Source organism: Notamacropus eugenii, chromosome 3 (assembly GCF_028372415.1).
Source record: "Notamacropus eugenii isolate mMacEug1 chromosome 3, mMacEug1.pri_v2, whole genome shotgun sequence".
NCBI classification, from domain to species: Eukaryota; Metazoa; Chordata; class Mammalia; order Diprotodontia; family Macropodidae; genus Notamacropus; species Notamacropus eugenii.
The window spans coordinates 44,350,448-44,363,443 of NC_092874.1; the positions used below are offsets into that span (position 1 = coordinate 44,350,448).

At 35.5% G+C, this 12,996-nt stretch overlaps 2 protein-coding genes across 5 annotated transcripts in view; one reads left to right on the forward strand and one right to left on the reverse strand.

The window, feature by feature from the left end:
- The window catches only part of CTNNB1 (catenin beta 1), a 46,150-nt gene that overhangs the window by 7,458 nt on the left and 25,696 nt on the right, over positions 1-12,996 (forward strand). The gene's annotated exons all lie outside the window — the stretch shown is intronic.
- On the reverse strand, positions 3,260-4,569 carry LOC140532677 (actin, cytoplasmic 1). Its single transcript, XM_072651438.1, has one exon. The coding sequence runs from the start codon at positions 4,451-4,453 to the stop codon at positions 3,326-3,328; it is 1,128 nt and encodes a 375-aa protein (XP_072507539.1). The 5' UTR covers positions 4,454-4,569; the 3' UTR covers positions 3,260-3,325.

Genomic DNA, 12,996 nt, shown 5'->3' on the forward strand with positions numbered 1-12,996 from the left:
ATTCTCAAAAGCTAATAAGTTAATTTCTACAAAATCAGTTGCACATTAGGATACTCAGCATGATTAAAAACCAAAAAAAAGCTCGAGTAAAATTACATTTGACTAAAAAAAAATTGCAAAATGCCTGTTAAGAAGTAGGCAAGATACCCAAAACAGTATGAATAAGCTATGGCACCTCAGTTCCTAATACTGTGGGAAATGATACTATATGCTTGTTTTATTTTGGTTATATTTTATTTTAAAGTCAAAAAATTTTAAAATATTTCTCTAGTTTCTTATGTAAGATTTCATGCGGTTCCTAGTAAATGTTTTATTTTTATATTCAAAACAGAATCATTAGCTAGCAAAATTAAAGGTTTGTTTAAATTAACCTGCTTTTTTTTTTTTGGTTTAGAAATATATCAGATTTCCACATTGTGAAATAATTAAACAGCAAAGTCTAGATTGTGGAGAGTCATTTAAATTTAAACCATCCTACTTGATGAACAATTTGACTGTAATAGTGTATGTCCATATGTAAGGTATGACTAAAATAAGACTGCTTTTACAAACCATGCCAAATAGATGTTATTTTTTTATAGGCATAGATAGTTATTTGCTAGTGCTGATTAACTTGTGTTATGTTTTTCAGTATAACTTTTTGTGTGTGCTGTAAGAAGAAGACAGAGTTAAGATGATGTAGGAACCTTATAAATAAGAGATATAGCAGTTCTTGTTGGCAGACTGAAATCTAGGTTCATAGTGAACATGAAGTGATCAACTTGATATTTTCTTTAGGTTGGATTGTGGTAGTCTAGGAGGATAGGTGGAAAGAAAGAGAAATTAAATCCTTTTCTCACCAGTCATGTTTTTGAAAGTGGTGTGGCTTGGTGCTATCCTTGCTATTCTTGTGTTATCCTTGAAGCCAAATAGAGGTTGGTTAAAATCCTGCCTCTGGCACAAAATGGACATGTGACCACAGGGCAGTTTTAAGCTTGTAAATTGCAGAGCCTTTGACCTGTATTGGTAGAATGAGTTGAAAGATTTGTAGAAAACATTCTGAAGTTGTGCTATATTGCTTTTGTACAGCCTTTGAAGAAATAATGCTGCTCCCACGTTGAGTTTCTTTTAGTCCGTAATTTGTATCTGGCCTATTATTATATAACCAAAATGTTTACTACTGTAGCAATTGTGTATTATAGGAATAGGGACTGTACCTGTGATTTCATTGGTGTAGGGTACTCTGATGAGGAAACTTAGACCAAGGCTGTGTCTGCACCTTCTCTGCAGTATAGTCTTAGTTCACCCTGTACATTGAGAGACTGAATGTCTTCCAACTCCACCTTCCTAGCTTTGAAGTGTATTCTACCCCACTACACTGCCTCTCATAAGTCTCTTAAATTTGTGTGCTGAACCTTAATTATAAGACCTTAGTTATAAGAAATGTCTTTGTACTTGAATTGGGCTTATATTAACATTACTTATTGGAGACTTAGATTTCTTATGAGAATTTGTTATAGTGTTTTCCTAAATAGAAGGAGCTGTTCAGTCAACAAGTATTTGTTTTTATATACATCATAGCACTTATTTGCTTCTCAGCTGCGGCAGTCTTTTTTGCATAGCAGTATAGTTCCATATGATAATTTATCTTGATCTAATGGTATAGAGCATATAATTTACCGTTTGATTCAGGAATAAGGGAGAAGATAACTTGGGGTGGAACTTGCTGTGAGCTTTCTTTTAAACCTGTTCTAAAATTCTACTTATATTCCCAATATTTTCCAAAAACAATTTCAAGACTATATGAGCCACTTGAATTTTAGTTTTTGATGTGAGCACAGATTATGTGAAAGACACTTAAAATGGTTACTACTCGGTGTGTTTTATAGAATTCCAATAAGTCATTAGGCTAGCAAACATTTTAAACTACCCTTTCCTGAGATTTGCCATGGATCTTGCCAATTTTTACCAAGACTATCTCCTTAATTTCTCCCCATACCATTTGTTTTTCTTTCTTCAAAATTTAAGAAATTCATAATGTAAACAATATTACTGGAAAGTATTTTATGCTATGTTTCTCAGGTATTTTTATCAACATTAATTTGCCTGCCAGCCATTTTGCTAATTGAAGATGGATTTAATAAGGATTGGAGCTGGAATGGACCCAAAGAGGTGAAACATTGGCCAGATAGTGACCCATGGCAGAATGTTAGAAACCATGGACTGTATGTGACCTATACACTCCAAAATGCAACCCAAATCAAATTAAAATGTAATTGGGAAGTATTTAACAAAATAAGATTATAATAAAACATAGATTAATTTTATATTTTAAAGCTATGTGATCCACAGGGACCCTTATGTATTCGTTTAGTGGCATGGCACCTGTTTCTATTTGAGTTTGACACCACTGGCCTAGAGTACCTCTGTGTGGCAACCCATCACAGTAGTTTAAAAATATAACCAATTACACACAATTTTTTTTTTTCTGGGTCTACTATGTACAAGGCACAGTGATGCTTTAAGAATTGTTTGTAACCTGCCAAACTGTCCTTATTCTGAATTAGTAAGGCTGCAGTGTACTACATAAGCTGATATGTCCCCAGAATTTATAGTTGAAATCTTAAGTATAAGGTGTTGGAAATATTAGCCCTGCTGCTTACCTTATTTTTTTTTTTTTTTTTTTCTTTAACGTGTGCACTTTTATTTGAACTGGTCTTAAGTCAGTGTACAGGTAAAGCTCCTCCCCTCCCCCAAGTACTGGCACCAATCTCATAAAACTCGCAGGGAGACTGTGAAGTCTTGTCTTCATTCACATCTATGTTGGGGGCAGGGAGGGAATTTAGGGGGCCATTCAATATGGCTGACAATTTAAAAAAAAAAAAGGAACAAGTATTAAGGCGGAAGATACAAAAAGTTTTTTTTAAAGGATTACATTAATTTACATGTAAAGCAATACTAGTACCTTCCCCCTCCCCCCCTCCCCATCTGGATTTGTTACTCAGCTCATTACAGAGCTAATTTCTCTGTAACAATGCATTATACAATATTTGGAATGACTATTAAAAAAAAAACATAAATGTACAATCAAGAGTCCTGAAGACGCACTGTAGAACTTTGGGGATGTTTGCCTCCAACATACTTAGACTGCTCATCACCTTCACCGTTCCAGTTTTTAAATCCTGAGTCAAGCGCCAAAAAAAAAAAACAAAACAAAACAAAACAAAAAAAAAAAAACAAATAAAGCCATGCCAATCTCATCTCTTTTTTTGGGCAATTATCATGTCACACCCTTTTGACAAAAAAAAAAAAATCAAAAAAAAAAATCAAAAAACACACAGTCCATTTAGAAGCATTTGCGGTGGACAATGGAGGGCCCAGATTCATCATACTCCTGTTTGCTGATCCACATCTGCTGGAAGGTGGAAAGAGACGCCAGGATGGAGCCTCCAATCCAGACAGAATATTTGCGCTCAGGTGGGGCAATGATCTTGATTTTCATTGTGCTGGGAGCTAGGGCTGTAATCTCCTTCTGCATCCTGTCGGCAATGCCTGGGTACATGGTGGTACCACCAGACAATACGGTATTGGCATACAAATCCTTACGGATGTCAACATCACACTTCATGATAGAGTTGAAGGTAGTTTCGTGGATTCCACAGGATTCCATACCTAAGAAAGATGGCTGGAAAAGAGCTTCTGGGCACCGGAACCTCTCGTTGCCAATGGTGATAACCTGACCATCAGGGAGCTCGTAGCTCTTTTCCAGAGAAGAGCTAGATGCAGCAGTAGCCATCTCCTGCTCAAAGTCTAGGGCGACGTAACACAGCTTCTCCTTGATGTCACGCACGATTTCCCTCTCAGCTGTGGTAGTGAAACTGTACCCTCTCTCGGTCAGGATCTTCATGAGGTAGTCCGTCAGATCACGGCCAGCCAGATCCAGACGGAGGATGGCATGGGGAAGGGCATAACCTTCATAGATGGGCACAGTGTGGGTCACACCATCACCGGAGTCCATCACAATACCAGTGGTACGACCAGAGGCATACAGGGACAGAACAGCCTGGATGGCAACGTACATGGCTGGGGTGTTGAAGGTCTCAAACATAATCTGAGTCATCTTCTCTCTGTTGGCTTTGGGGTTCAGGGGGGCTTCTGTGAGTAGCACAGGGTGCTCCTCAGGGGCCACACGGAGCTCATTGTAGAAAGTATGATGCCAGATCTTCTCCATGTCATCCCAGTTGGTGACAATACCATGTTCGATGGGGTACTTCAGGGTCAGAATACCTCTCTTGCTCTGAGCCTCATCCCCCACGTAGCTGTCTTTCTGGCCCATACCCACCATCACACCCTGATGTCTGGGGCGCCCAACAATGGAGGGGAAGACGGCCCGAGGGGCATCGTCTCCGGCAAAGCCAGCTTTGCACATGCCAGAGCCATTGTCAACAACGAGAGCAGCAATGTCATCATCCATGGCGAACTTGGAAGTGGCAAGTTTAAACCCTTAAGAGAGAGAGGAGGTGGTGCCGCACCTGGAGGCAGGGGAGGGCGAGTGCACGCTGGGTGGGAGAGCTCACAGCTCTGCTTACCTTATTTTTTAAACAACTTTTTTGGGGAGCGGGGTAAGAATTCCTACAAGGGAAAGTAACACATGAACAAGTTGCTTTCATTTTAATTTCTCTTTCTGTTCTAAAAGCAGCTAAGAATAGCAGACAACTGATAAAGTAACAAGGAACCTTCGTAGACTTTGGATATTTTAGTTTAACTTGGGAAACTTTGAAGATAGTTATCTATTTCAGTCAATTTAGTGAACTTGCTTACTATAATATTAGTGATACCACTTGTGTATTTTAAGAAGTAGTGTAAAAATATCGTAACTTTATGTCTTCACAAAACAGTAGCAGCTTTTCTGGAAAATAAAAATGTAGCTTTCTTGTTACTCATTTTTAATGATCTACGCTGCCCTTTCTCATCACAACATAGAAGATAATATAAATACTACTGCTGAGGATGATTTGCGAACTCTAGGGCACATGGGTTGTTTTATTACATACAATAGAAGATTGTGGACATTATCATTGTGAACCAGGCATTGTCAGGTGAAATTATCTTAGCTTAATTTTATAGTAACATTGTGTATTCTATACTTAACAAATCATAAAAGCTTTGTAATTGGAATTGAACATTAAAATTTTTTGAGAAACTAATTTTTATACCTTTAAAGGTAGATTTATTTCAAGAGATCAATGAATCTCAAAATCATAGATTCACAAAATTTTAGAAGTGAACATAATTTTAGTGATCTAATCTACTTGCCTCATTTTTATATATCCCAAATCTGAAGTCCAGAGTTGTGAAGTCATTTACTTAAAATCTAGTTACCAGCAAAGCTGAGACTGGACACCAGGGTTCCTGATTGTTCTGTTATTTTATATCTACTATTTTGTTAGAAGTTTTTGATTTATAACAATTAACTGATGTTTAAGCATTTCAGAGAGATTGTTTGGTCCTATACTAACTGGAGTTTGGTGCGATTTTAAACAGATATTTATAAAAAGTAATATTTTATGAAACCGTAAGCTTTTTTTTTTTTTTCCAAAGGTCTTGAACATAGTGAGTAGTGTCTAAAATAACCTGTTCAAGATATAGACCAAGAAGTAACCATCACACTGGCTTCTGTGAACATTCTTCACAGATTAATTTGTGGAGGAATAATTTCACATATTTTTGGAGTTGTGAAAGACTGATAACCCAATATTTTAAAGATGCTATCCTTCAGCAAAAGGACAAGAGAAAGACTTCATTTGCAAATAGCATGAACAGTTTTTAGATATAAAAATCAGAATCACAAAGTTCAGTCACTTGGGAAAGATACTATTTAAGTTTTAACTTGAGTGATTTTAAATATCAAATTAATAAATCTGTACAAAAGGATTTTTAAAGAAGGGATTGATAGAACTTATTTTCTGTAGCCCTTTCTATGTATCTTAACATTTTTCTCTTTTTAAAAATTGGTTTAAAGCATTTTAGACTAACAGGTAACATGAAATTATTTAAAACCTAATGTGATAAACCTCTTTTATTTAAGGCTCATACCTGCCCTACTTCTAAGAAAGATTTAAGACTTACTTATTAAAATAATAAAATTGGAAGAACTACCAGATGGAAGCAGCTTAAGGAGTTTTTAAATGCATTTTAATTGGTATATATTATTTACATTTCACAATGTATCCTTTCCTCCACCTTTCCCAGAGATTTATTCCTTATAACAGGGAACAAAAAAGAAAGGAAATCTCAATTTAACAAAATTAATTTACAATATATGCTGTTCCCCATTTATATTCCCCTTCTTCTGCAAAGAAGGGTATAGGGTGACTTCTCAAAGCCCTTCTTTGGGGCTTTGGAAGAAAATGTTTATTAAACATATGTCATGTGCTGTGCTGCTAAGTATGTGACAGATATCTCATTTGGTCCTTATAACAACCCTGGAAGATAGGTGTTGTTGTGTTATTCGCATTTCTAAGATTTTTTTAAATGCCTTTCCCAGGGTCATATAGATAGTAAATATCGGAGGCCAGATTTTAACTTGGGTCTTCCTGACTTCAGGCCTAACAGTCTCTCCACTGCATCACTTAGCTTGCCTTAAGCTTAGTCATTGTTATTTCATAGCTTTCAGGTTTGATCCTCCTGTTTTCATCATTGTGTGCATTGTTTTCCTAGTTCTGCTTGCTTTGTATATATGCTTTCCCATGTTTTTCTTGAGTCTTTTTTTTTTTTAAACAGTACAGTAGTATTCCATTACATTCATGGATCACAACTTGTTTAACTGCTTCTTAGTTGATGGGCATCTACTTTGTTTCTAATACTTCCCTACCATAGAAAGTGCAGTTGTAGTTTTATATCAGGGCTAATTAAAAGAGAGGAAACAAATAGAGTCATAGAAAAACAGCAATATGCTGAGAGAGGCATGTGGGCACATAGTAACATTACCAGCTCATGCATGGCCCTTGGTTATTTATTCAAACCTTTGATTATGTGTTCTATGTGTCTATCATTTGAGAGGCAGTCAGTGTCACACAATGACTGGGGCTGATCTGAAAGATCAGAAGTCCTGCTTCTGGAAAGAACCTTGATTTCTCTGGACAACTCTCAAGCTATAAGTTGCAGAACAGGTACTGAACCTTTCTTTCAAGGAGTTCCTGATAACAGTGAAATCACAGGTTCAATACCTGTCTTCATGCTTATGATCTCAAAAATGGAATTTCACACTCTCTTACGGTTTCCCTTGTGTGCCTAATGAAATTAAGTCACAGGCTAATTTCAATGTCTCTGCCCTAAAGCAGTCGTCATTATTTTATTTCCTACGTTGTACTTTTTAAAAAATGAATTTGGCTTTAAAAACTTTAATGACACTTAATATTAGGTTATAGAAATAGTTTGTGTTTTATCAGATTTTGTTTCATAAAAGGTGACTACAAATGAATAAAATTTGATCCATAATGCATAACCTAAAATTAATATGATTTCTTTATAAGTCATAATGTGTACATTTTTAGGCTTTGGAAAATACTCTTTTTTATTTTGAATGGTGATTTCCCTTTTCCTCCCTCTCCTCTGTTTCTCCCTCCTTCCCATATAAAAGAAAAGCCACAACAGCTCAAGTCAGTTACATACCTTTTCATGATTCATGATTCAAACTGGTAGTTGAAAATATTTTAACTTAAGATATTATTTTCCAAAGTTTAAGCGAACCTTATAGTTAATGAAATAGAAGGAATTAAATTCCTCAAACAAAAGTCTTTCTGATTCCTAAAGTATAGGTCAGTGAATGTTTTTTCTTTTCCTTTTTATCTCTACCATATAGCACAATGTCTGGCACAAGGTAAGTGCTTAATAAGTTTTTGCTGATTGGGTATTTTAGGTTTAAGATCATACAAAAAATTATTTGCTTATTTGTGATTAAGTGTATTACTGGTTGGTGTATAAAAGAAATTGTAGCAACATAGCACCCTCTGTGAATTTGGCAGAATGAGGATTAGGTGTATCAAAGGGTATATGTTTTTTATATATATTTTAGGGCTGTCATACAAACTGTCTTTGAATCAGAGGAGCTAGTGTCACTGTATGTTAGAGGAGGTGGTTAGACTACTTTACATTAGACCTAAAGGTGAACTGAAATGAAGGCGTAAGAACTGAGCTAGAAGCAAGTAGGTTGAGAAGTCACTTATCCCAGGGTCCTGAGCAAGATAAGGGTACCTATTTTCTGCTCCGTAGTTTAGCCTTTGGAGGGAGGCTGAGAAGCAGTCCTCCAAAGTGTTTAGTATACTTAATCAGTCTTTGTAAGTCTTGAAAGCAGTCACATTTAAATTTAAATACAGTTAGAATAGGTGGGCTATATAACTGAACAAGAGTCACAAAAACAGGAGTTTTTGAGGACCAGAAGTCTTGGGCAAGGTATTACCCAGTAGGTATTAAATAAGACTCTTCCTAAGGGAGCTAGCCATTCAGAAATGGATTGTACTTTTGGGCCAAGGCAGTTCTCAGCTTTTGCCTCTCCAGTCCAGTTTTGAACTCTTTGAAATTAGACTAATTTCTGCCTCTATCTTTCTATCTCCTGCATCAAGCATAGTGAGGAATACTAGCAAAAACAAGTGTTTTGTAGATTTGATTTATTGAACTCGATGTAAACTTAGTTCTCTCTTTTCCTAGAAACTGAAAGAATAATCTAAGGGAATAGGGACAACAGAATGATCTGGTGGTAAACAATGTTTCAACTGTGTTTATGTACAATTAGAGTTGTCCCAACACAATTTTTACTTTGGTAGAGCAAAGTAAATTTCTCAGGGAAGGAATGGATTCACATCTTTCATTCATCACATGCAAAGTACCATTTGATATGGTAGAGAAACTGTGTGTTTGAGTTTTTGAGAAGCTTAAAGTAATTTAAAGAATTAGGGTATTGCTAGCCTTACCTCTTAGGTAGAATAGAAGATTCATTTAGCATTGGCAACTAATCGTTGATCAGTAGGAGAGGCCTAATGAAGTTTATTGTCCGTGTAAATCCAAGATTTAAATGTTCTGAGAGTACTTTTGCTAAGTCTGTTGAACAGTATACAAAATTGGAGTTCAGGCAAGAGGTGAAACGGGTGAAGAAAGCATTCAGATTAGGTTTTAATAAACTCCTTTGAAATGTATGTTAACACCTCTTTTAATATTATGAGCCATGGAAGAATGTTGAACCTTATACTATCTGTGTATAAATATTAGGTGATTAACATTGTAGTGAAGCTTGCTAGAAATGTCAGTTGATGTTCTTTTTTTATTAAAGACATAATTGTCGCAGACTGCCCAAAGGTTTATTTAATACCAAGTAAACTGGTTCAGAATTGTAACTGGTTTTAAACTGTACCCATGCGTTAAAGGGATAGGAGTTAGAATGTAATCCAGTGGTTTGAGGAGGTAAGGGTGTAGTAAAACCACTTGTCTTTGAAGTTTTCTTCATATGAATTCCATATGTATAAGGGAGGAGGCACTGGAGTGTTGGAGAAAATTAACTGCAGACTTCCAAATGGAGTTCCATTTCACTGCAGTGTAGAAAAGTGCTGATATAGGCAACTGTCTTTCACAGTCCCTGAAAGAATGCAGTCAATGTGTAACTTATACAACAGTTTAGAAATAAAGCTAGAAACTTTAAAAATAAATTCTATTCAGTTATTCTGAGCAAGAGATCATGCCTGGAAAGTTAGGCTTTTTTGCAGTTTCTTTTTTATTATTATGGTGGTTGTTTCTTAATTATTGAAATTGAAACTTAGCTCTCTTGCTCTGTAAACTTTATCTAGAATCACTTTTCTGTAGGAGTGATGGCATACAAAGTTAAAAATAATGCTCAAGTTAGTTTATATCCATTCTTATTTTTGCTATTAAGGATCATAAAATTTATCTTGTCAGTATTGTGGAGGCTTATGTAATTTGGAGACTATTGAGTCTCCAAATGTGGAGACTATTGGGTCATACAGAATGATAGACTCTGAAAAAGAGTAAAAAAATAGGAAATATACAGGCATGGAAAAAAACAGCCTTAAAATAGTAGAATCATAGGGCCACTGGTTATATTGTGATAGGATTGAGTGTATAAGTTACCATGAGACTGAGAAAGTTGGTAGGTGTCACTTGGAAGGTAATTCAGATTAAATGTAGCCCAAAAGACTTCATTTGCATGCTATATGAATGGGATGTTACTAGGAATTGACTACTAACCAAGCAACCATTATAGTACTTGTGGACTACCCATGATACATGAAAGGAGGGTGTCTTGAGAGGAGTTTTTATAATAAATAGCACTAAAGTCAAGTCTCTACGGTATTTTGGTTTGTGTGGTCAGTTTTTCCTGAAAAATTGTACAAAAACTAGAATATTTTGTAGAAGATATTTCTGCAAAATAAAGGATTCTTTTGCAATGTGATAAATATTTTATTTTTTAAAAGTTTTGTAAGTACCTTTTTAATATGAAATTCAGTTCCTGATATCCTTCCTTATAATGAAACAGGCAACCTAACCTAACAAAATACCTGGGTTTTGCAACATATACAACTTTATGCCCTTGCAGGCCCCTACTTCTCTACTTAGAGAAGGAAAATGTTTCATCAATAATCTTTTAATTTATCTTTGCTAAATTAAGAAAGCTCAGTTATATAAGGTGCAAATAAGACACATTTCTATAATGAGATTTCCTGGCACCTAAGTCATGCCCTATTTTATTGAGCAAATTCCTTGGACTTCTTTATGAGAACAACCTAGGGAAATCATAGCTCCTTTTTGAAAGCAAGAAGCTTCTTAGCTTACTGTAATTGTCTTAAGTAAAAATGTGTTATTTTTTTTTACAAACAAAAAGGATTTATATTGAGCCTTATTTTTTATTTTTGAAGTATTGTGAGTCTAGTGAACTAATGTGTAGACCATTACCTATTAAAGAAATGTTAGAAGTTGGGGTAAATGGGAGAAGGGTACTAATTTATATAGAGCAGTAAACACCATTTATCATTAGGAGAGTCAAGTGATCTGCATATATGCCAGTCAGGAGTGTCAGTCGGGGAAGGGGGTCTTCATCTACCCTGCTGTAACATCACCCCATCCTTTTTTTTCCAGAGTAGATTCCATTCAACAAATACTTTCAAACCCCTTTGAGATTACCTCCCATCTACTCTGTATGTGTAACTTCGTAGTTATTTATATGTCTCCCCCATTAGAATGTGAGTCCCTTTAGGGCAGGAACTTTCTTTACTTAACTAAGTGCTTAATAAATGCTTTTTGATTGATATAAGAACATTTCCATTTTATATAGGTTATTTGGAATCATGGGAGTTATCAAAATTAGAGTATATCTAAATGAAACGAGTTATAGAGCAAACTGAATGAGCTTTCAGGGAAACTTGAAAGTATCTAAGGGGACAGGAGTACATGACTTGATTTTTCTAGAACTTGGACACAGAAGGATGTGGCTATCTTTACTGGAGAAAAACTGCCCCTAAACTAGCCTACGTAACACAGTATTTTTGAAATGTCAAAGAATTCAATATTTGTCCTCACCGTTTTCAGGGAACTTGACCACATACAAGCTATCTAATGTAATTACTTGGAAAATTTGGTCATTGAGATCATAATATTGTAAGAGAGCATCTAGATGATAGTTGTCATAGTTAATACTTGCAGGTTCCTAGTTCCCTAAAGTGTTTTTATCTCAAATATCTGGTCTCGATGGGTCCTGAAAATAAATTGAACCCTTTTTTTCTCATTCAGATCTCTGAGGATAGAGCTAATGTAGCAGTTTTTTTAAAAAAAAACAAACCTTTCTGGATAGTGCTTCTTATATACTAAGTAGTATATTTTACCACTTGTTGGTAAAAGTTGGTAGCCCAAATTTTGAAGTTAAAAAGTGCTTGAGAATTTTTGAGTGTTATAGTGTCATGCTACTCATGGTGCATACATCATATATTGCTTTATTAGCAATATGAATGTTTATTGCTGTGAATTATCTGGTTGGGTTCACTTTCTAAATCTTTAGTATACCATCCATAAACTAAAGAATTACAAACAAGTTTCTGTTTTGTTAATGTGATTTCATCATGTAGGCACTCCCTCTGCTGACAAAGATCTTGTAATTCCTCCACACATGTGCTGTACTTTTTCATTCTTTTCTATAAGTCTACTCAATAGAAGATTCATCCCAGAGCATAGGAAGCTTTCTTGGGATCTCAAGGATTTAAAGCTGGAAGAACCCTTTGGGATCCTGTAGGCTTTCCCTCCCCTCCATATTTTGTAAATGAATCTCAGGAAAGGTAAAGTGACCTGTCACACAACTAATAAGTGGCAGAGCTGGAAGTGAAACCCACGTTTCCTGATGCCAAATCAGTATTCTTTCTATAATACTACCATACATTTTTTTCTCTATCTCAGAGGTTCTGGTGTGCTACTCCACTTGTCTCTAATACTTGGTATGTGACCAGCCTATTGCCATTTTCAGAAATATGCAGTCATATAGAAGGGAGCTCTGTATATCAATAAATTTCTGATTTTAAAATTAAGCATTAATTCTTTACATTGAAACAGAGGTAATTTTTAGCTGACAACATATTCTTAATACGTAGAAAATGAATTTGATATATTGTACCCAGTAGACCACAGTATTAGAAAACATGTATAAACTAACTGCCTCAATGATAACCCAGTTTGAAGACAAATTTGATTGAGTAAAAACATGGTGTTAAGTGAAATGACATTCCACAGAGACTGTTAGCTTGGTCTCTTTCCTGGGTATTTGCCAAATGTTATTATATAGGGTTTGTTAGATTTTTGTGGAGATGTCATGTACTAAGAATGTAATATGATGGTTAGGGCTGCATATAAACTAGTGTGTATAATGAAAATAGTTCAGAGCTGTGCCTTAAAATTTGCAAACTGCTTTCTTTATAATAGCATATTTGTTTAGGCCTAACAACAATCCTTCTAGATTGGGATTGC

What these genes read in the sequence shown, in the direction of transcription:
- LOC140532677 (XM_072651438.1), bottom strand. Translation starts at nt 4,453, where the DNA reads ATGGATGATGACATTGCTGCTCTCGTTGTTGACAATGGCTCTGGCATG.